The sequence below is a fragment of the Xiphophorus hellerii genome, chromosome 5 (assembly GCF_003331165.1).
Source record: "Xiphophorus hellerii strain 12219 chromosome 5, Xiphophorus_hellerii-4.1, whole genome shotgun sequence".
NCBI lineage: Eukaryota > Metazoa > Chordata > Actinopteri > Cyprinodontiformes > Poeciliidae > Xiphophorus > Xiphophorus hellerii.
In genome coordinates, this window is record NC_045676.1 from 27,016,604 (window position 1) to 27,041,052 (window position 24,449).

Below are 24,449 nucleotides of genomic sequence, written 5' to 3' on the forward strand. Positions count from 1 at the left end.
TACATGCAAACAGAAACATTATATTCAAAATCAACATTTATTTTAATGGATTGTCAACTCATTTTAGAAATTCCTGACAGCAGTGATGGGATTGATCTTTCAAGATAAATCGACTGGACGTTAGGGTGGGCATTTATTGTATCGTTTATCACGATAAGTTTCTTATAAGAATTTCAATCTCCAATTAATCACGTTTTTAAAAAATCCAAACTATGTCCATATTGTCAATATTGCTATGTTCTCCTATTTTCTCAGAAAGGTCTCCAGGCAGACCTTTCTGCCTGTTCCAGAAAGGTCCATCGATAAATACCAACGAATTTGAAAATATGATGAAAAACAAGTTACTGTGTGCAGTTTATTGATATAAAATCACATATTAATGAAGTGTAATACAAATGGATGTTTCTCAAGAGCAGAAAATAGCATTTTCAAAAAAAGGACTCAATGACTGACTGTCTTTCTCTCCCACATTTTGCGAGTCACCCGTCTAGCCGAGGGTTATGCTGTTCATCTTTTCCTGTACCGAAACGAATTTTGTTGTGCTTCTGTTCGGTGACAAAGGCCGATTCTGAAGAAAAATGGGTGAGGACCAGGGTGAGGTTTTTAAATATTTTAATACTTTTCTTAGAAAAACAAAAAAAAAAACAAAGATGCTGTACTCCATTATATGAAGATGAATCTATTGACCTCAATGCCTCATTCACCAACACATTTTTCTGGGCAAAATAAATCGAAAGAAAAGACAAACAGCAAAGGAGAAATAGGACACCTTGAAGATGAGAAGAAAAGAAAAGAAAAGGAAGAAAAAAAAAAATACAGTAAACGACAGAGCAGAAAACACTCCTGGATCTCCGAGCCAAACCTCAAGGAAGCGGGAAAATCTCCCGCTTCCAGATCAACACAATGGCACACAAAATCCAAAACGCTCTCGCTGCGGACGACGAGCGCGAGGTAAGAGTGATGAAGGGCGAAGTGAAGAGAAGTCCATCAGAGACTATTGAAACTGTGATGATCGTGGCAGGCGAGATGGGCAAGACCGACTAAAAATATCCACATGAAGGGAAGAAGAAAAATAAAAAAAACAACAAAGAAATATCTTTAAAAAAAAAAAATTAAAAACAGACTAAAACACTTGAGTGCAGATTTACCCCGTAAGTACAAAATGATGGGACCTAGGCGCGTAAAACTCCTTTTGAAGAAAGAGAAAACCTGTTGCATAACTTTCGATTTAAAAGGGAAGAAGGGGAGGGAGGGGAAGCAAAATTTTAAATAGCAATGATGACAGTCTTTAATATAAAGTGAAGAGACGATGCAATTTACATGTAAAAAACGTGAAACAACTTTCAGCACTCAATGGATTTGTTTTGGCATAGAGTTAAGAAAAAAAAAAAAAACAAACAAACCACAAAACAAAAACTGAAAATGTGAGAATAAGACAGACGAAACAATCCTCTCAATAGAATCATAAAAAAGTGTTGTTTTTTTTTTGTTGTTTTTCTTCTTTACAGTAAAGCCTACAAAATCAAAACCATAGCTCAGAGATGAACACAGACACGAGCTTTGCTCTCCACAAACGACATCCCTCTCATATTCTTCAATGACTTATTTCTTTTTTTTGTCATATATAATATATATATTTGTGTATCTATTTTTATATATATATATTTATATATATATATAATATGTATAATTTGTAGGGCGTGATTAGTTTACAGGCCAGAGCGCTAAGGCAAGGGACGCACTTTGAAAACTTTTGAAACATGGTTGCTTCTTCCGTGGTCACTCCTGATTGTTGCAGAGGGGGAAGTGGGAGGTAAAAGGAGGTCTTATAAAAAAACAAAAACAAAACAAAAAAAAAAACAGAAAACACACCGTATCCTGAGAAAACAATAAGCTTCTAAATGATAGCTGACGAAAACCTTACAAACTCAACCACAAGAGTCCAGATTCCCCCAGCGAAAATCTGAGGGGAGAGGAGAAAAGTAAAAGCAAAGCAGGCTGTTCTATTTGTTCTCCTGTTAGCTACAGTTCCCCAGAAATTTAAAAAAAAAAAAAAGAAAGAAATTGCTCCAGTTTATAATTTAACATAATGAAGAAGATTCAATTTCGATTCTCTGCTAAAAGTTTCAGACTGCTTATCCCGTCGTCCTTGGAGATCAATAAGTAACCAATGAACTTCAAGCAGGAAACCCGGGGTGGAGAAAAGCCGTTTCTCTACATTCCCAATCACAACAAGCTAACGGGGCGGAGAGGTTTCTGCTAGGTCCGGTCGATGATGTGGGTTTGTGTCGACGGCGGCAACCATGCATCTCAGAGCTCTGTTTCTCGTGACGCTTGTACATTTGCAAACGCAACTTATCGTGTCCTCGTCTCGTGCTTTTTTTTTTTTTTTGCTTTGTTTTTTTCCTTTTCAGAAAAGACTCTCCTCGAAAATCGCCATCAGGTCGCTCTGGAAATTGATGTCGATGTTGTCCGCCATCTGCAGAGAAAACCGAATAGGTAAAAGGAGGAAAAAAAACGCAATTTAAAGAAAAAATATGAGAAACAAGCAAAAAGCAAAAGTGCGTACGGCCTCTCTGAAGCGCCGGTCCCGTTCGCGGAGGCGCTCCCGGTCCCTCTGCTGGTCCAGAGCGCTGTGTGCTGCAGCTGCTGCCGCAGGCGGAGGGGGCGGAGCTTGTTGTTTGGCGGGAGCCGGGGGAGGCTGAGGGGAGTGAGTGGGCGGAGAGGAGACGGGTGGAGGGGTCGGAGCGAGGGGCGACTGTCGCCCTCGGCGACTGTGCTCCGTCGTGTCGTCGTCGTCGCGGCTGTGACACGGAAACAGGAAACAGCGTTATGTTTTTATTTGATCAAGTTCATGTTTGTACCTGGTACCACTTTTCAAAACGATGCAAAATTAAGCCAAGCGACACAAAAAAGTTTTGTAAGGAAATGAAAACCTTTTGCGTGGGAATTCAAAAGAACAAAATTTCCTCACCTCCCCTGTGGGGCGCTTCTTTTTTTTTTTTTTTTTTGCCAATACTGAGTCATTTCTTTATCATCTGGAGTGAGCTGCTTTCTGTGCACTCATCTCCGTATGTCCCTCCTACTTACCGTAGCATCTCCTGCACTCTCTTGGCCTGCTCCGCCTGGGCTTTCAGCTGTCTCTCCCGCTCCTCCTTCTCCATGGCGACGCGCTTGTAGCGCTCGAAGCTGTCGCTGGACGAGCGCAGCGATGACGTCGGTGCAGACTGGGCGCGATGAGCCAGGCTGACCCAGGAGCCCATGTTCTTTAGTTTCACGTCCTGGGACAGAAACACAGCAAGATTAGTGGGAAATAAGGACAGTTTTATTGGGTGTGGCACAATTTTATTTATTTATTTTGTATTTTTCTGCGTACCGGTGTCTTTTTGGGTGCGATGGGGGTCTTGGGTTCTTGCTTGATTTTGTTCTCCGGTTGGGAGGCGGGCGGCGACGGGGAGTTAGGGAGGCGGGAAAAAACGGGACGAGAACCATCCAGCGGCTTTATGTCCAAACCTAAACACACATTTAGGGAGAAATGAGGAACCAGAGCAACGCCAACTCTTGCAAACTCAAATCTAAATTTTTATGGGTTTCCCCCTCAAATTTCCAGATATTTAAGAGTATTAACATTTTAGTTACATTTTATTAACATTTTAGCACCTTTACATGCCATTTAATTTGAAACGCAATGCTTATGTTGTCTTCAGATTAGGACTGCAACTAATTAATTATTTTCGTTATCGACTATTCTATAATATGACGATTAATCAATTAATCGGATAAAAAAAAATTGCTTTCTTTTAACTACATAGGACGACTTTTTTTAATACAATATTATAAATACATTAAAGTACTCAAACAAACAATTCAGTTCCCTTTTTAAATCAAAAATAAAGAAATCAACATTTCATTGCTTAGAATGCAACCAGAGGAACGTAAAACTATGCCACTAGAGGAGTTTTGGGGAAAATATGTTTACAGATGAAGAATTTTTAACATCTTGAAAGCAAAATGCACAAATGTTTTGTACAATTTTGGCTCAATCCTCTCTATGTTGCTTTTCCAGCAACTTTTTCTTAGTCTGTGTAATCCAGATAACGATTAATCAATTACTAAATTAGTCGATTAATCCGTTTAATCGTTTCAGGCCTACTCCAGATTTGAGTATTAAAGGGATATTGCACTTTTTAAAAAGTGTTTGGACTCAGATCTGCTTCATTTTGACATCTATAAAACTTAAACATTTAAAATTGTCTCTGGATTTGACCAGTCTTACAGAAACGCCGTTTTATCCTTCCTTAGCAGAGAATAAACCTTTCACTCACTGTGTTTGTTGTCGTGTTTGTGTGCGTCTTGGCGGATTGCAGGGCTGAAAGGTGATGAAGGTAGACCTGGAGACTGCGAAGGCTTTTCCTCTTTAACTCCCACCAGGTTGGACCTTTGCTCCTACGCCAAGCCGAATCACACAGAACTCAGTGCAGTCGCCACACATCGACACAGTGACGCAACGTTCCTGATTTGCTTACATGCTTCTTGGCCTGTAAAGGTGACTGCTGTCCCATTGGATGAAACTGAGGCATTTGAGGCGAATGCATCATTAGAGGAGAGGGGCTTTCACGCAGGCAGCCTAAACACAGGGAGCAAGAAGTTCAGTTTATCTACAGCCGAGCTCTCTAGCACCACCGTATGGATGCATGCCGGAATGACAACTGTCTTTCAAAGCATAATTACCCCCCCCAGGGTGGTCGAAAAAGAAAAATCTGTGTATTTTAAGCAACATTTACACTGAACTTTAACAAAAAAAAAAAAAAAAAACTAAAAGAAACCCAACAACACTAAACAAAAAAAAATATCTAGCTACTACATGTAAAAATCCAAACATATGTATCTTATTAGAATCAAGGTCCTGATGTTATTAAGAGCTGTGGAACTTTCCAGCTTAGTGGTGGTAGTATCGCTGGTAGTATTCAGCTGTTTCAACAAGTTAAAATAAAATAAAACTTCAACCATGTAAAACGTCAGAAAAAGAAAATATTTAAGAAGGAAACCAAACAACCTGCAAAAAACATTGAAGCTCAGTATGATAACTTCAATATTGACCTTTTGAAGTTGTTATAAAAATGCTATATATATATAAAATATGAATTAAAAGAAATTTCATTTCGAAATTTAACGCCTTGAAATTGGGCGTCCGTCGCTTTAAGAAGCTCCTGCTCTTTCTGAAACTCCACCAGGTGTTAGCTAATTGCTGCTGGCTAGTCTGAAGGAGCTGAGTGGTGGAGTTGTTCTGTTCTGCTCTGTTGTGTGGAAGCCTGGAAACTGCAGCTCTGAGGAGGAGCTACGTCCTCAAAGGCGGAGCTAGGTCCACCCAGGTGTTTGGAACAGCTGAACGGTTGCCATGGGAGATTAAAGGATTTCTCTAACATGCATGACAGAATCAAAGCAAGGTATGTTTTTGATGAGGGAGTAATACTATCAGCTCAAAATACTGCCCCTTCAATGTTCTCTGAGTAGGAGGCTGTTGAAAGTGAGAATTTGTTCTCAATCAACTTACCTGGTTACATAAAGGTTTAACAAAATAAAAAAAAAACTATGTGTTTAATGTGGTACCTTTAGTTGAGAAGGCCTCTGCTGTGTTGTGTGGGGACGGCTGCTGCTGATGCTGGAGTTGCTGGACCTTCTGCTGCAAGACGGCGCCCTTCAGCTGCTGGGACGCTGCCGCCTGGGAATTCGGGAACAGCTGGGGAACGTGAGCCGGGACGTGTCTCTGCGTCTGGGTAGGCGGTGCCGCCGTCAAGCCCTGCGTGTGTATCGACTGCAGGAGCTGGGAAGCGGCCTGCCCGGGCGAGTGTGTGTGCAGCGGCTGCAGCTGCGGCGGTATGGTGGACCGGGGCTGCAGCGACTGCAGCAGGTTATGAACCTGGCTGAGCGGTGGCGTCTCGGAGCTGTTCGGCACAGGCTCTTCGTCGTCCTCCAGCAAAGCCTGAGGAGGTTGAGCCGAGAGGGTACCCAGGATGCCGTGCGACGGCGGCGATGGTACGCGTGGGCGGTGGACTGGCTGCGGGAGGCTCAAGGGAAGTGTGGGTTGGAGCTGCGCGGGGGTGGAGGGTGGCGGAGGAGGCAGGGTAGGCAGCAAGGATGGAGGAGGCTGCGGCGGTTTGGGCGGAAGAGGCGCAGCGCGGTTGCTAGGTCTGGATGGTTGCTGGGGGAGAGCGTTGTGGAGGGCTGCAAACATGGAAGACAAAGAAAGAGGGGACAATCTTTAAAGCGTAATCCAACAATCTATCAAGACATATTCTATTAAAAACGTAGCAATGTGCGGAAATGAGGGTTTCGACTCAGACTGGACGATATGGCGGAGAAGCATATTGCCTTGCATGAAAGAATCAAGGCAACATTCCAGGCATGTTTTTGATGATTGGATAACATTATAACGTGATGAAAAGCTCAAAAATGTTGAATTTACATAAAACTTCCCCTTTAAAGGATAATTTAGGCTGCTATGTGGATATGCTTAAGCCGCAGTTTCGAAATACCAACCTGGGGAAGGAACGATGGGATGCTGGTTTAGGAAGGGATGCGTGTCAGTCGGCGTCTGGTTGAGGGGCGCGTTTGCATTCAGCAGGCCCGGGGGTAAAGCTGCCCCGGCGGTGGCAACGGCGGCGCCGGACTCTGCGTTTGACTCGGTCAGGTGGGAATTCATGAAATGTGCCAGAGGGTCGAATCCCGAGGACAGCAGCTGAGACGAGTCCAGCGGCGGGACAGAGGGAGCGGATACAAACGGGGGCTTGGGCTGGAACAGCTGGGGTTGTGTTTGAGGCGCGGGGGCGACTGGGAGCATCCCAATGGGAGGAAGAGGAGGAGGGAGCGGCTGGTGGTTCCCTCTCTTGGAGTCCTTGTTGGGTAACGTCTTCTTCTGTTGCTTGGGAACCAGCCCTGTAGACACGAGACAAATGAGATTCAAGGGAGGACGAAAGACAACATTTACAGGCTGAATAATTGAGGATGCCAATCAGTAAAAACACAGAAGTGAAGTAAAGACACTACCATTCTCAGAGTCCTCGCTGTCTGAGGAGTCACTGCTGCCTGAAGATGAAGATCCTGTCTTTACCTTGGTCATTTCCAGAGATTTCTCTACTGCAACAAAAGCCATCAAACTTTTACAACTTCAGCAAAACAAGACAAGTATTTAATGGAGTTCAATTTAGGATTAGTTCAATCCTAAATTGAACTGTGTTTAAATAATCCGTACAGAACAAAATAATTCATAATTCAGCGGTGTAAGTATTGTAGATTTTGAATCAGAGTCGATCAAAGACAGTTCAGTTTTAATTAATAAATGTAAAGTGAAGACTGTACTGTGCCAAATGAACCAAACCATTTGGAAAAACCTGTTCCCCTCCTCGCCTGTGGAGACGCTGCACCGAAAACCACTGAGGGAAGCGACACTGAGCGCAACTTCTTTCCTCAAAAAATGTAAACAAAAATGGCGAGGCGTCAGATTTTAGCGGTTGTAGGATTTTGCTTTTGTCGTTGGCAAAAGACCGTAAGCCACTTGATAATCAATTTTATCAATTCAACAATTTTTTTTGGTTTTTAAAGATTCAATTGTAGAAAATTGTGAATATTTTTCACCACTGCATTCATTGAGTTTCTATAATTCAGAGTGATGTCAGCACACCGTGGGCCGCCATCTTGTTTGACAACCTTGTTTTGCAATTTCTAATTATTTGGACTTTGAACAGACAGAAGGGATGACTGAAACAAAAACCACTTTTTTGAAAATATTTTCTGTCATTTGCAATTTCTTTTTAAGTGAGAAAAAAAACCCTGACTAAAGAAATAAAAAAAGGAAATCAGATACTTATTTTTAAAACATATCGCCCAGACAAACTCTTGACAACAGAGTTAATGCTGCCTGTGCCCACAGAACGGGTTTCTGATGTCCATCTTTTTCAACCAGAACTTCGTTCCAAAACCCACCTGATGGTTTTTTCTTCTTCTTGAGGCAGCCAGAAACGTATTTCTCCAGCTCCCGCAGCGTAGACGGCTTCAGGGTCTCAAAGTCGATCTCGATCTCATCGGGGTTCGAGTTTTTCAGCGACGGCTCCCTCGTCTGGATTATGTGCACGACTCGGCCGAGCTTGTCGCCGGGCAGTTTGTTGATGTCCAGGCTCAGCTGGCGCTTCTCCTCGTACGACATCGGCTTGGAAGAGCCAAGATCTGAAGAAGAAGAAAAAAAAAACATCACAGAGGTTTACACTGAGTCTTTGATTAACCACAAATAAGAATTTATATATTTTATGTTCATTTTAAAATGTAAAAAAATACTTTAGATATAAATTTATACAAGCTTGTTACGTGAAACTGGATGGGACAGAAATGAGTCTGGAAATGTAAATATTTGTATGAAGTCATATTCTGGATGTTTCCAGAAGCAGTCATGCTTCGCCTCTGCTCCGTATTAAACACACCGATGTCGTCCTCCGCTTCCAGAGAAGCTGAAGGCAGAAGAGCGATGGGTCCTGACGGAGGGGGCGGAGCTGGCCGGCTGTTTTTGACGTCTTCTTTCTTACTGCGATGGACAAATGATTGATTTAGTCCGACTTCAAGCGGAGACATCGTGGCTGAATTCTGCAAAGGAAAACGTACCTGGGCTTCTTCTTCTTCTCCTTTATCGTGACGGGATCTTTACTCTTGCTTTTTTTAGAAGTCTGAAGCATCGCGGGAGGAGAGGTTTCTGCGGGTTCCTCAGCTTCCTGCTTCTTTTTATGCTTTTCCTTCTTCTTCTCCTTCTTGTCTCTCTCTTTCTTCTTGGGCTTGCTGGTCGGTGGCTGGGAGAGCGCCGCCAGCTGCTCATGAACAGCTTTAAGCTAGGAGGTTCAAAAACACACACATTAGGTCAGAAAACACCACAAGATGTGAATATCCAGTGATTTTAGCTGAAAACCCAAGTAAAATAAGAGTGAACAATTTTCTAACGTTGCAGAAAATACACACACCAAAACAAATCTAGACAAAGATATTCAACCTGAAACATGCAAGAAAAAATATGTTTGTTTTTTTTTAATAATCTTATCAGAACCTATTAAGATAAATCTAACTGGATAATAAATAAACTACTGCGATTGTATTGCTGTTTTGAGACCACTATATTCAGTAAATATATTGATAATGGCATAATAATGCAAGTTCTAACTCAAATACTACCAAGCATAATTTTATAAAAAACACTCAACCCTGGAATTCAGTTTATTTTAAAAATCCAAAATATTCAGAAATATCTTGGACAAATATATTGTAAAATACAATAAATAAAGCAGAAAAAACCCACATAAAACCATAAATAAAAGGAACTAAGAAGTCTAAGTAAACATAATTCAGACAACATTGATTATCAGAATCAAATTTGAGCTCATTTTAATTTATCATGTGATTAATTGCTTGTTGCAACAGGGTTACCGAAAATCATAAATAGTTTTGACATTTTAATGTACAAAAAAACAAAACAAAAAAACAAAGGTTGGACAGCACCGTTCTGACCTGCTCCTGTAGCTCGGCCAGTCGCTGTTGTCGTTCCTGTTCCGAGTCTCCTCTGGACGACTCGGAGTCGGAGGAACTCGAGCTGTCGTTTTCCGACGCAGCAGACGTAGGAGGGGCTTGTCGAGTGGGGGGGACGGAGAGGAGGGCCGACGACGGCGTGGGGACCGGCGTGGGCCCTTCGGACTCGTCTGGCATTTTGGCGAAGCGCATCTCGAACACGTCCTGTTGGTGGAGGACAGCAGAAGGAACTTCCAGGTCAAAAAGTTTCCCACTTCAAGACAACTCGTCTCAGACGGACTGAGGACGTTTGATTTATTATGAATCCTAAAGTGTTAACATAATTTCTGGATGTCAGATCAGAAGAGAGGCACCGATCTGATATTAATATCTGTATCGGTCCAGATACTGAAATAAATTCCAGATCTCGGTGACAATGTGCCTGATCCACAAGGGCAGATCTATTCAGTCTAACTCTATGCTTTGTGCTCTGCATAAAGCATAGAGTTTATGCAGTGAACATTCAAGTTGTGTTTTTGACCCAGTCACTTTTGGACAACCTCAAATGATGCATTCATGGCTTCTAATGTCCAAGTGCTTCTTTTGGGGTTATCGTAATCTGTGACTTTATCGTCATCAAGAAACAACAGAAAACATCCATTCTGGACTTGCTTCATGAAATAGTGATTCTCAAACTTCTCAAGCATTTATTATTTATAAATAATAAATGCTTTATTATTTACATTATATTTAAATTTTCTAATTGCAGCAAGAAGGTCCTGGGTTCGATTCCCGGCCGGGGTCTTTCTGCATGGAGTTTGCATGTTCTCCCTGTGCATGCCTGGGTTCTCTCCGGGTACTCCGGCTTCCTCCCACAGTCCAAAAACATGACTGTTAGGTTAATTGGTCTCTCTAAATTCTCCCTAGGGGTGTGTGTGTGCATGGTTGTTTGTCCTGTATGTCTTTGTGTTGCCCTGCGACAGACTGGCGACCTGTCCAGGTGACCCCGCCTCCCGCCTGGAACGTAGCTGGAGACAGACACCAGCAACCCTCCAGACCCCATTAGGGACAAAGGGTGAACAGAAAATGGATGGATGGATAATTGCACATTCTGAACCATTTGAATTAAGGTTTGTTGCAGTTTATATTTACATGTTTGACCAAGACATTCAACCCATTATTTTTGTCATTTTAAGTTACTTTATTATTTATTTTAAAAGGGCTATTTTACTCCTATTTGCACCGATTAAACAAATTAGAGTTGTGTCATTTTTACATGTTTGACCGAGTTTGTGAAACTATTGGTGTACTGATGAAGAGTTAATAACTTTGTAATGTTTTCTTTTTCTTTTAATTTAAGTAAATTCAGCACTTTTTCTCTGTATCAGACTGACTGATACTAAACCTCAAATATCGGTATTGGAAGTTTAAAAAAGTGGATCGGTACAGATCTGTAAAGAAATTAAAACTAAATTGTAACATTAAATGTTCTAATAAATAACTGTCTCGTTTTCTCCTGTGGCCATCCTGCTTGCTTCCACAAGGTGGCGTTAAAGCATCAGATTTTTAGCAGACTGGTGCTATGTTGTGCTTTTGAAATAAAATGTTATGGACTCATTAAAAGCAATACACAAAAAATTAAAGCTTCCACAAACATCTATGCAGAAATTCTTGAAAATAAAAATGAAACCCAGTGAAGAAATGAGGTGAAGTCAGTGCAGCGCAAGTAAAGATGAACGGGGAAACTGGGTTGCAAACGGAATCAGAGGATTTTCAGCTTGAATATTTTATGTTTCTTCTTTTATGGTTAACATAGGTTGAGACAGTTTTCCTACAAAGTGCTGTGTGGAGAGAATGTGTTCCCTTTCTGGGCAACTACATCAAAACAAACATGGCAGATGGAGCATCTAATTACCATCTAATAAGGAATAAAACCATTTTAATGTTGAATGTTTTGAAGTTGAAACTGCAGCAGAGTGCAGGTGAAACAGAAAAACCCCCAACATGAGTCGTTTGTCTCTTGAAAGTGTTTAAAGTTCAAGTTAGACCGATCGTCTGCTACAGTTTCCTGTTATCGTGTTAGTTTGTGTATATATGCACGAAAACCCAAAATAAATTTCTACGTCTCTCTTTAATAGCATTTATTAGTGTAGATAATGTGCATGTCATTCAAATTTCACAAGCAACATTATAAAATAATTTTTTCTTTGGAGTATCACTCCAACGAGACACTTATCACTTGTTCATTTCCAGTTAAGCCTCATAATTTTTGACAATTTGAGTCTCTAGGATTTTTAGTTTTAAATACCCATTACACTGAAATGCACATATTTATTTGTGTCAAGCTGCAATGGTGCTTTTCACATATAAGTCACTTTTTAAAGAGTAAAGTTTTGTGTACATTTTATCTTGTGGGATAGAAAAATGAATTCACTTTGTAAAAAAATAGATTGAAATAAAAAGCGGTCTTAAACAGGAAAAAACAAACGTGTAGAATACCTTGATTATTTTAAAAATGAGCCAACAGATTACCGTTTTGAAAATAACTATTAGTGGTGATCTCACCAGAAATAATGCGAACAGAACATTTTTTCCCGTAAAATCAAGTAGCAGCACATTGTAAGTTGTGTTTGTCTGGAGTCTTTCAGAGTTTTTGATTTTTTAAAATCAGATGAATAAATTCATAATGCCTGATTTTTTTTCTCTTCCCTGCGTGCGGCTGTATTTACCTGTAATTTACGCGCCATGGAAACAACGTCGTGATCTGGAGGATTGTACTTGTAACAGTTGGAGAACATCAACCGGACGTCTGCAGCGAACTCTTCTGCGTCTCTGTACTGCCTGTTATCCAGCTTTTTCTGAAGGAGACAAAAACCATTTAAAATGATCGAAATACCTAGGATAAAACATTTAAAAATATTATTTGATTCAAATTAATGTATAACTGAGATTACGAGTCAACAGAAATTCACACAGTCTAACATTAAATCTATCAACTTTTCCTGTTTTAGGTCATTTAGAATTGTGAAATTATTTATACAAACTCAAATTATTCAGTACTTTTTCTAGATAGTCATTTCGGATTAAAATGAGATTAATTACAAACCCTGCAATTAACTTAATTGAGTCCCACCAATAGATTCAACCAATCAGTAAGTTCCAAAGCCTTGACATCATAGTTGGGCTTTCACAAATTATTCAAAGGGGTACATAAGTAGTACATAATCTCTAAATTTGAAAAATATTTTAAGTAGTTTAAAAACATATTCCAGTCGTTGACAAATAGAAATAATTTTGATTCTCCTCACACACCTGAAGAAGTGTTTTAATGTCAGACACCAACTGCGTTTCCATTCACTATATAGTTGCACAAAGAAATTTGCTTAATGGAAACATGACAATTTAGAAAAAAACTTTTTGATACAAAGTTTTTTGCACTAGAATGAGGTGTTTTTTCAGCTGTGATGACATTAACGTATTTTGCAAAACCTGAATTGGAAACACTTTTTCACATCACATGAGTCATGTGATCAACAACCAGATGTTGCTACTGGAGGAAACAAAGAACCACTTTGTTTCCTCCAGTAGCCCTTCCTTCGACAGGAAGTGGTAGGAGCATGATGACGCAATGAATTAGTTTGCGACGTTAGCGAAATATCAACCAAGTTCTGCACACATTTGTAATGGAAACGCAGCTAATGATAATGTCTTTTCTTATACAGTATGTAAATATCTGGATTACACTGTACAAAGCTGATTCACTCCATCCTAAAAAGTTATTGCACAAGTAACCCCAGACTTTAAAAAAATAATAAAAAGAGGTCACCTTGATGGTGCTGAGATCCATTGGGTGCTTGATGATGTCGTGGTAGTCGTGCAGGCCCAGAGATTTGGCGTCGACGGGTTTGTGAAAAGGCCAGGCGTACGCCATGTGCTTCTTGGACAGCATCTCTCTAACGAGTCGTGCGCAGAAGCGGAGCTGATCCTGGCGCTTGGACGTCGCCGTGGCGCCCATCTCCAGGCTTCCACCCATGTGATGCTGGGAGTCCGGCTGCAACGAGTCCCGTTTGGGCTGCTTCGACGGGCGGGCGCTGTCTCGGCGAGGCCGGGTCACGTCGGACACTGGGGGCGACTCGCTTAGCTGGTCGTTGGCGGTGGGGGTGGTGGTGTCCGCTTTCCTCTTCTGGCTTTTCTTTTGCTGTTGACGTGGAGTTGGGGTTTTCCGTCAGAACAGAAATATTTAGATGCATGTAACACAATGAAATGTGGAGTCATTGGTTACCTTGATGAGGGCCGGGGAACTCTGCAGCACCGGTGGAGGATGGAGGCCTGGGTGTGTCATGGCTAGAGGGGGGACAGACGTCATGCCTGGGCCTAGGACGTCTGGGGTAGAGAGGGCAAACTGGGGTCCAAGATGTGAAGCGTGATTTGTAGGCGTGGGAGGCACCCGCGGGTGTTGTGTCTGGATTTGGGAGAGGGCTAAAGGCTGGACTAAAGGCTGGACTAAAGGCTGGGCTAAAGCCTGCTGTACGGTTTGGGGTAATGGTTGAGATAAGGAGTGAATTAAGGGTTGGGTTAAGGGCAGTGTTAAGGGCAGGGTTAAGGGCTGGGTTAAGGGCTGGACGAGGGGCTGAGGTAAAGGTTGGGTTAAGGGCTGGACGAGGGGCTGAGGTAAAGGTTGGGTTAAGGGCTGGACGAGGGGCTGAGGTAAAGGTTGGGTTAAGGGCTGGACGAGGGGCTGAGGTAAAGGTTGGGTTAAGGGGAGGGTTGGTGTGCCACGGGTGTGTGGAGTGGTTGAGGGCGATGAAAAGCCTCTCGTATGCGGGGTCGTTGACGGAGAGGATGAGTCTTGGCCTGAATCCGACATAGTCATCAGAGCTGGAACGAAGGATGGATGTGTGAGGACAAGAGGGAAGAGAAATAAAAAATGGAGTGCTGTTTTCAGGGTTCCTACAGCTTAAGGCAAGTTAAATTCAAGACTTTTTTAATGCCACTTTAAATAACATTTAAGACAAACTTCACAGTAAACACAAATGAAAAAAAAAACACCCAAGTAAGCAAATATTTCCTCCAAGGTTTCCCCCAGAAAACTTGCTAAGCCTGGCGGTTGGGGCGCTCGGCAGTCATTCATCCAGCGGGCCGTTGTGTTTTTGAGTTAAAAAATGTTTAAAGTTGACAGGAAATTTAAAAACATCACTTGATAATCATGTGTTATTGAAAGATTGGAAGATTAATGCCTGAACACCATCTATAAAATCTTAAAAAATGCAAACATTTTAAAAAGACTTAAATAAATAAGCAATGCTAAGCCTGGTAGGGGCACAAGTAAAGCCTGGTGGCCTGCCAGGCTTATAATACACTGGGGGAACCCTTTCCTCCTTGCTTTTTTAACATGAGGCTGGACAATTTGGCTGAAAAACATAGCACGAAATAAACGTATAATCAGTCAATAGATAACTATTGATTAGTTTTTTCATTTAAATATTTGAAATACACCCCAGTGAAGACCAGTGTCCTGGCTCTGATTGGATGTTTCTAGTTACCACTGGGAGCAACGTGAGAAGGCAGAGAAGCTCGATTTTTCACAGATTATCTGTCTCCTACCATACCATCACAAATTAGGGACAGTTTCAACAAATATGTAAAAATATTTTTTATAAAAGTTACATACTGCAGCTTTAAGGCCTTATTTTTAGATCGATGAATTCAATGCCTGTCAAGACTTTTTAGGATCAGCAGGAACCCTGTGTTTTACACATGTAAGACAAATGACATCATTTCAAATAACAGGAAATTACAGACCTGAAGCGCTTCAAACAAACAAAACCTGATTTAACCATTAGGATTTCGTTCCACAAAGGCAAGTTTAAGCCCGTATGTATCCTGACAAGCTTAACGAGTCAGGTTAGCACCATTTACACATCAATGAAAACAAGTCTTCTCAGCTACTTTCCATGTTACATCTGCCAGAAATCAGATGTTTGTGATTAAATGTGTATTTGAAGATAAATCTACTCACAGGGCTCACGCCTCCCTACACGACGACCCTTATTGACCACGGCGATCTCCGCCTCTTCCTGCGGCATCTCTGTGATCTTCTGCAGGAAGAGCTTTTCCAAAGCCTCGGCCATAAGGACGATATCATCCCCAGGCTGAAGAAGTGAGAGACGATATAAAAACCAGAGCGCATTTCAGACTGAAAGCATTCTTTTACAATGAAATCCAAACACACACATTGAGATTTGGGGTTGCGAAGTGACAAAAGGTTTATAAATGGAACAATTTTGCAAGATATTGTGTGGTACACAAACTTATTCTTAATTTTTTTTTTAAACTTTGCTCATAACAGATGAACTAAAGCCCTGTTTTTCTGTAATGTAAAAAAAAAGAACACAATGTGTCGCTCGTGAAGGTTAAGGGTGATTTCAGAATGTGAGCTTGGCTAACCTTGTTGTAGATGTAGCAGTTTGTGAACATTGTGTTGAAGTCTTGGATACACTCCTGGGCATTCCAGTAGTAGTTGTTCTCCAGACGTTTCTTTATGGTGCCCATGTCCATAGGACTCCTTATTATCTTGTAGTAGTCCTTTGGGGGGAAACAAACAGGAGAAAAGTAAAGAAATTGACAACTCTGTGTAAGGTGGACTGATGAATTCCAAATTAAATTACGATTAAAAACCGTCCATATTATCAGGATTGTTACTGTTACTATTTTCTCCACTGTATGTTCAATAGGAGTAGCAATACATTTGAAAATATGATTAAATGCAGTTACTTTGTGCAGTTTAATAGTACAAATCATATTTCTTAATGTGACTGGTGTCCTAAAGAAGCATATTACAAATGGGAATGTTTTTCAAGAGCAGTATTTGTGTTTGTGGGGTTATAATTGCTGTAACACAGTCGCAGCCACACAGTAACCTACATGAAAAAGTAGTAATAAATTGTTCTTATTGCCACTTTTATTGTTACCAAAAAAGTACCACAAAATATAATAAAACCGAGTCCATATTGCCTTGTTTATAAACTGATCAATTAAACTAATTGTCCACTAAAACTAAAAGCTTTCACTATATATTTTCACAATTATTAATCCAAAATAAAAGTCCAGCTACTACGGGAACAAAAACAAGATTAAAGTAGTCATATTTATACCAACAAACTAATCTGTTTTCAGCTAATTATTTAAGTTACTTTAATCTTTCAATTCTGATTTGTTTATGAGTAGAAGCCACCTATTTGCACGGCTGTGTGGTGTTCGCATGTGAAATGAACTTGGCAGCAGCTTCTGTGGCAACACTGGCTATACGTCGCGACTTCAAGTACGTAAAAAATAAAGAAAACACGACTCACAGGCAAATTAAGTTTCATTGCGTCTACAGGTGCTTGGAAGGGCCATGCAAACTGGTGTTTCCATAATGTCTTCAACACCGCTTTAAGCAGGTACTGAAAAGAGCACAGACAAAACAAAAAGAAAATTATTGGTTCGAGGGGAACTGCAGGCCAATGGGGACATGAAGACGAGCTGAAGTGAAGCTACCTGTAGCTGGTTGGTCTGTCGTTTGGGTCTGGAAGGGTTCCATGTTTCTGGAGGAGGAGGGTTGAAGGGGAGAGGCGGCGTGGCGGGAGGGAGGTGCTGGCTGCTGCCCGCCTCCAGTCCGTCTCCCATCACAGCAGAGGGTTGCAGTGAGCGAGCAGACAGGTGAGATGGGTTGGACCTGGCAGGGGCAGGTTGTAGTGGGGGGAACCCCCTCAGGCCATTACATTCCTCCTTTGACCCTCTGAAAGGACGATTGTGAAACAACATCAAGGGCACTGACGTTGACGGAAAGACGCAAAACTAACAGAAAGCCAACGCTTGAGCAGATATTTTAATAATTTACTGCTGGTTTTCTGCTCAAAACCTAAAGGCTTCTGGCGACAGAAACAAAAAGCCTCAACTTTCTGAGGAAAATGCTACAACTTAGAGCTAGAAACTGCAGCTAACTTTGTCTTTATGTACTTTGTGTTTCATTAATTAACAAGACTAAAGAAAATGACAAAATAAAAGCTGTGAACTTTTTAAACTTCACTAAAAAGTGCTGATTATAAGTAGAGATGCACCGATCCGATATTAACATCTGTACCAATACAGATATCAAAATAAAGTCTACATTGGGTATTGGTGACATGGTGCCCAATCCAGAAGGGCGGATCTATACAATCTAATTCTATGCTTTATGCTCTGAGTGACGTCATGCATTATTATTTATTTTACTTTACATTTAGAATTTCTAATTACACTTTCTGAACCATTTGAAAGAAGGTTTGCTGCAGTTTATTTTTTACCTGTTGCTTTAGTCAGTTTCAGTTTATTATATATTTTAGATTGGCTGTTCTTCTCCTAATTGCACTAATCGAGTGAACAAATTAAAGTTATGTTTTTACATGTTTGATCAAGCTTGTGAATCTGTTTGTGTATTTAAGTGTGCTGTACTGGCGCAGAGCTAGCAAATTAATTTTTAATTCGGTACATTTATGTCTGTATTAAAAACAACACAACCCCCCCCCCCCCCCCCCCTGTCAATTCAGCATTGTTTTTCTGTATCGGATCGGCCGATATTAAACCTCAGATGTCTGTATCGGTATCGGATGTAAAAAAAAAATTAAAAAAAGTGAATTGGTGGAACCCTACTAACAAATATTACTGCTGGTTTGGACACAAAGATGTTAATATAGCTTCGACTCCAGATAAAATGCAAACACAAGACAATAATGTCAGTAACCGTAATTTCAACTTCGCCAAAAAAAAAAAAAAAAAACAACAAAAAAGCAGCAAAAAGTTTCATTGTGCATAAAGCATGGCACAAACTCACAGAATGTATTATTTGTAAAAAGCAAGGGTGAATTCTGATTATCCTCCCCCACCCAAAAAAACAACAACAAAAAAACAAAACTGCAGCGTTACCCAAACACTTCAATAAAACCTCCAAGCTGCCACATGAGGGAGTGACAGCCCTATGCTGGTCCACTTATATATATATACTGTACATATACACATATTAACATAAATTCTATAAAAAACATTTTTTTTAAATTCTGGCAGTGTTGGCAACATTTTTTCGTGTGCTAAAAACAAGAGTATTTTTATACCTTCTTCTTTACTGTTTCGTTTTGTTCTTCGTATGATCTCATAAGAAGATCATAGGAATATGATCTTCTTAGAATAATAGATATAGAAATATAGATATAGAATAATAACAGATGTGGTTCCATTTAAATCAAATATTTTGAATTCTTGAATTTCAGTAATTCTAAATGATCTCCAACAGGCATTTAATCCTATTAAACAGTCAGTAAAGAAAATGTTTGTGTACATACAGTACAGACCAAAAGTTTGGACACAACTGTGTGTCCAAACTTTTTGTCTGTACTGTATGTATGTAAATATCTCATTTCTACTGTATGAGGTGAGCTATCATCTCATCTGGTTTACAAGTCTGGTTTAATGGGTAAACCAGACGTGGTTTACATGTCAAATATGGTTACACATGGTTTGATTATGTGTCAAACCAAACGTGTAGTCTGGTTTGAAGGTGTGATGCAGAGACGTCACAAAAGTGTGTGTGAGCGGCTGATCGGCTGATTTAAAACGTAACACACCGGGACTAATGCAGCGGAGTGCGCCACGCGCCTCATTTCTTTCCATAAAGATACGGTTGACTTGTTGAGGTGACGTGCACCTATAGATCAGACCGCCGGACCTCAACCAATGGTAGTTTCTTCAGTAAAGGTGACGCCTGGAAGTGGAAATAAAAAAATAAAAAAAATCGAGAGGGAGTCACACGTCACCGATGGGGTTTAAACTTTTTAACGTTTTTAGACAGAGATTTTACATGTAGTGCTCTAAATCCAGTCTGCTGATTTCCACTCTGCATCCATGTGGTTCTGTGATGCCAGCTTTAGATGTGAAAACTCCCATGAGCGCGGAACTCGAGCTTCTCCATTGCCGATTTGTGAAAAGCTGAGGGGAGCTTACTAAAAATTTGATACTTGCAGCTTGCTTTTTGACGTAGTACTAGTGATGTTGCATTAACATGCATAAAAAGTGGCCATATCAGAACAAACCAGCACTAAACAGGCATTAAACTAAATCCAGATGCATTTGGTCTCTCATGCAAAACACCATGCTAAAACTAAATTATTCCATACAAGTCCTCAATCTACAATGGAAATATTTCAAAATTTAAGTGATAAGGTAATGTCAGTGTGTTTAATCCGATTCGCTATAGCTTTCAAAATTACAGCAGTAGTGTCTAGCATTCAGAATATTGAATGTGTAAAGCTTTGGAGTTAGTGTTGGTAAGCTTTAGCAGGAAAAGGTAATGTCAACATTTATGCAATTGTTTCATTTAGCTAAAAGGGGCGGTATCATTTATTTTCCAGGCATATAGTGCTATTTTATAGCATAACTATGTTACATCCAGTTGTTATAAAAATGCTTATACATCAAATATGACTTAAAAGAAATTTCACGGCTTGAAATTAGGCTTCTGTCTCTTTAAGAAACTCATGCCCTTTCTGAAATTCCACCTTCAGGAAATATTCACAACATTGCTCCTCTATTAACCCTTTAAAAGTATTTTTTTTTTTTACCAGCGTTGCTCTGAGAAGTAGCTCATATAATGAGCTCAAGTTCCACTAGATGTTTGCCAATTGCTGCTGGTTAGTCTGAAGGAGCTGAGAAGCTCAGAAGCTTAGAAACTGCATCTCCGAGGAGGAACCAGGTGGGCCTAGGCTCACCCAGGCATCTTGCACACCTGCATGGTTGCCATGGGAGATTAAAGGATTTCTCAAACATGCATGAGAGACTCAAGGCAACATTCCAAGTATGTTTTCGATGAGGGAATAAACAATATAACATGATGTAAAGCTTAAAAAAAAAAGTTGATTTTACATAAAACTGTCCCTTTAAAATAAAAACACAGCACTGCTTGGTCTTGGATCAAGCATCAATTCCATGCAGGATTTCCCAGGAGACCACACCATTACAACATTAAGTACTCTGTAACAGCCAGTCGTCACTCCGATGCAACTGAACAGCAAACTTTTAGTTGGCCTGACTAAATCATCAAAGCGAAAACTTTGGATTTCATTAGATGATGCTAGAGATGACAGCAGAGCTAACTTTTTCTGCAGCTTTCAATGTAATAGGTTCTTGATCCTCTCCGTTTATGCTTTAAACTTGAATAAATCACTGGCCCAGATTGTGTAACATCTCCTGCACTTTTGTGTTGCTAATTTTGACCTGGTCTGAGAAACGATCTTTGTGAAACTCACATGGTTGATGCTGTGCCGCTGTGGTCTACTCCACTAGTGTAATCATATCTCAGTTGGTGAGGTGGCACCTTTCTGAGGAAACACGGGATGCTTGTCAGCGACACGCTGTGAGTTCAGGGAAACCACAACACATAGAGAGGCGAGTGTCAAACCTGCGAGAGAGAGAGAGAGAGACACAAAAGTGAGCGTCCGAGGTCTAAGACGAGACATGTCCGATGTCGTTAAGTAACCAAAGAGAGCAACGTTGAGTTAACCAATGGTGGTGCAATCTAGAGTACATGAAAACAGAATAATTACACGATACTGTGACCAGCAGACCGAGTTGTGTTAGAAAAAAAATCTAATCAGAGTTTTAATTAGACAGGTTTCCTGATAAATACATTAATTTTATTATGCAGCTAAAATCTCTCAATTTCTGAGAGCTCATTTACTTGCTATTGCAAGTTGGAATTTTTAATATCCAATAACAGAACGGGGTAAACATACAATATTAATTAGTGAACATTAAATCCAGTTTCCACCAAAATAGGAACAAACTATTTCATAATTTGACTATAATTTTTACTCCAGTCATTTCTATTTTCAACCACAGTTCTAAAAAGGTATGGCTTCAAAACGATTAACATACTGTTCATTCAGTTATTAAGTCTCATAAAAGTCAAAGTTAAAGTTTGGAGCAGTGGTGACGCTTTGCACTTTGCTCTTCTTTCAATATAGAATCATTATAAAGTAATTTCTCTTGTTTATGAGAAAGACAGGCATCATATTCATCGTTCAAATAACAGGAGTCCCGTCTATTACAGTTATTAGGGCAATCAAAAGATTGCAAGCACAAAATCTGGAGCAGTGCGTGTTTTTAGCTTAGAGCAGGTTAGCCAACAATGCCAATCGCCCGGCAAATTAACTAGCATTAGCTTCCAGTTAGGGCTGGATGATATTAAAATGTATAAGTGTGATGTTAACATCTTATTATCATTTGTTTGCCGTTGCTCAATGTATATTTTCTCTATGTTCAGTGTCATTCTATAAAACAACAGCAAGCTTGTTTATTTAAATGCTTCAACTACATCAGCAGGTGTTTATTGTACATTTTGATTCAGTCCTCCACTATTGTGTGCGTCATTAAAGGATATTTAAAATGGTCTACTTTTTTGCTGGCCATTTTATGCAACTACTTGTGACTAAAGTAGAATTTAATTCTTTATTTTCAAACATTTTTAGCTCAGAAAAAAACAAAAATTACGGTTATGTATTGTCACAAGCACACCTTGTAAATTATCTCAACAGAAAGCCATTTAATAAGCAATTTAATAATTGTTGGGCGTTTTGACTTTTAAAGTTCACGCTTAGTTTTAAGGTGGAAACATTTTAGTCCTTGTTTTTATTGCTGGAAATGTATAAAAAATAAATATCAAAATTATCCCACAGAATAACCATGATATATGGATTGAATAAACTGGATAAATGATCATTTTCCTTTTATTCTCATGTGGACTTATTTGTGTCTGTAATAAAGATGACGATGAGTCACATTCTAACATTTTTTTGGTATGATTTGGTTTTCATAATTCTACAGATTTCACAATTTCAGCTTTCAACACTGAATTTCATTTTAAAGCTTTAATATGCACACAATCTTGGTATCATTTGAAAGTTTTTAATCCTTTTTTCAATAACATACTATAACTTCAGACCAATAATTTGTTGACCTACTAATGACGATTTTGTCAAAAGGAGACAATTTTGCAAAGTCTAGTCAAATCAGGCATTTTAAGAGCGACAAATTGTGAATTACTCTTAAATTAATAGCACAATGTTTAATATAGCACTTAATTTTTAAATATGGTTAGGTTCATAGCGCTACTTAAAAAAATAAAAAAAATTCTATGATAAAGAATACATTGCGTACTTTAAAGAAGGCCACAACCTCCACACACTGAGGTAATAAAAAAATACCACCATAATATTTTGTCTATTAAAATTCGTAACGCAATTTGACCCAAACAGAAACTTAAAAACCCAGCTTGCTGCAAGCCTTTCCTCACTAACCTTCCATGACTGTGGGTCGCCGTGTTCACCGTGATAAAGTGACAGCTGTGTACGTAAACAGCGTTTTAGAATACCACTCCGACAGCACTGGTGGTATTCTCGAACCACCGTACGTCGCCCTTCACATGAGTTTCTGCGCCATAGTGCATAATCTACGCACCCATTAGGACGTAGCTTATGTCACGAATACGGCCTACGGGGCTACAAACAAACAGCCTAGCAGCTAATGGACTAGCGTCCCAGCGACCTGCCGCTAACATGTACACTGACAGCACCGAGTGACACCTGTCACGTAATTCACCTCAACAAAAGTACCCACACGTGGAAGATACGACACAGAACGTGCACGAGGAGACGAAACCGCACACAAATGCGAGGCAGGACGACATATATCCCGTGTAGCCAAACCGGTACAAGGCCTGCGAGGACGGCTCATGCTCCGCTTGCTGAAGCGCTCACTGACAGCGCGGAAAATACGCCAGCGAAGACTATTTTAAACACGTTAGCAGACCCCCGCAGTCGTACGCCTTCGTTTGATGTGCCGCCGTCATCCAAACGGGACCATTAAAGTCTATTTTTACCTTGTTCAGTTGCTTGTCAGCGCCCGTAGACCTTCCTCGCCCCAAATCCAGAACAAACAGTCCCGTTCGACGTCGATGACGCCAGACGTAAAGGGGGCGGGGCGAATGTGTGTCAGACGAAAATGTCACCTACAGGCTCGCTCCTCCCACTGGTGCGATCACGCAACACCTCGTAATAGCTCCCGTCCGGAAAAAAGGCTGGCGTAAACTTTACACGAACTGAGCGCCAGAAGAAAACTGCCTGAACAATAAATCAACAGCTGCAGATACATTCCTGAGAGCAAAAGACCAAGCCACAACACAAAAAGTGAATAAACGCATGCTTATATATTTAATTACTCTTATTCACAATTTATGTCACTGTTCCAAGTGACATAAATGCAGATTTGGTTTTGAAACAAATAGCTGACAAAAAAGCTCCTGTAACCCTTATTCAATAAATTCAACTGGTAATGAATTAAAAACACACATTATCATCTCCAGATTGTGATGACTAGAGAATCTAATTTTATTTTAGCTCAAGGACAAGTTTTCAGTTGTAATTTCACAAAAGAAAAACTATAAACACACATGCTGATTATGCTCTAATAGCCATTATTTAATAAACAAAGACAGTTATGATCCCAACAAAGACAAAAACAATATAATATTGTTAGTAAAAATGTCATTTTTTTTTAAAAATGCACTCATTTTAATTTTTTATTGGAAATTTGCACAACAAACCAAATGACCTTGTCCATAGTTCTAAAGTGTGAAAAATGTCTTAAAAACAGATGGAATCCATTTACTAATAAGGTTACATCTGAAGGTAAATTGATCTAGATTTTATTGGAGTATCAGATTAAAAAGAGGCTAATCAATGTGCATGATGCATTTTGGGATAATTCCTTAAAACATTCCACCGTACACTTAATTATATACTACCTTGAGACGATCACCTCAAATCCAAACAACATAATTT

At 40.1% G+C, this 24,449-nt stretch overlaps 1 protein-coding gene across 3 annotated transcripts; it reads right to left on the minus strand.

Moving 5' to 3' along the window:
- Positions 1-595: 595 nt before the first annotated feature.
- Positions 596-23,576, minus strand: LOC116720043 (bromodomain-containing protein 4-like). 3 transcript variants are annotated; one of them, XM_032563051.1, is made up of 22 exons: positions 23,489-23,576; positions 20,859-21,010; positions 17,080-17,320; positions 16,893-16,985; positions 15,988-16,125; positions 15,560-15,692; positions 13,823-14,418; positions 13,367-13,738; positions 12,270-12,398; positions 9,544-9,765; positions 8,653-8,873; positions 8,475-8,575; positions 7,984-8,223; positions 7,048-7,134; positions 6,541-6,936; positions 5,611-6,225; positions 4,527-4,627; positions 4,326-4,446; positions 3,377-3,513; positions 3,091-3,281; positions 2,570-2,804; positions 596-2,479 (listed from the first exon to the last, which is right to left on the minus strand). In XM_032563051.1, exons 3-22 carry the CDS (start codon positions 17,206-17,208, stop codon positions 2,411-2,413), a joined length of 4,326 nt encoding a protein of 1,441 aa, XP_032418942.1. In that variant the 5' UTR covers positions 17,209-17,320; positions 20,859-21,010; positions 23,489-23,576; the 3' UTR covers positions 596-2,410. The 3 variants fall into 3 exon arrangements, with proteins under 3 accessions (XP_032418942.1, XP_032418940.1, XP_032418941.1); XM_032563049.1 differs by having other exon boundaries at positions 7,048-7,137; XM_032563050.1 differs by having other exon boundaries at positions 7,048-7,137; positions 20,859-20,930; positions 23,489-23,554.
- Between the last annotated feature and the right edge of the window lie 873 nt (positions 23,577-24,449).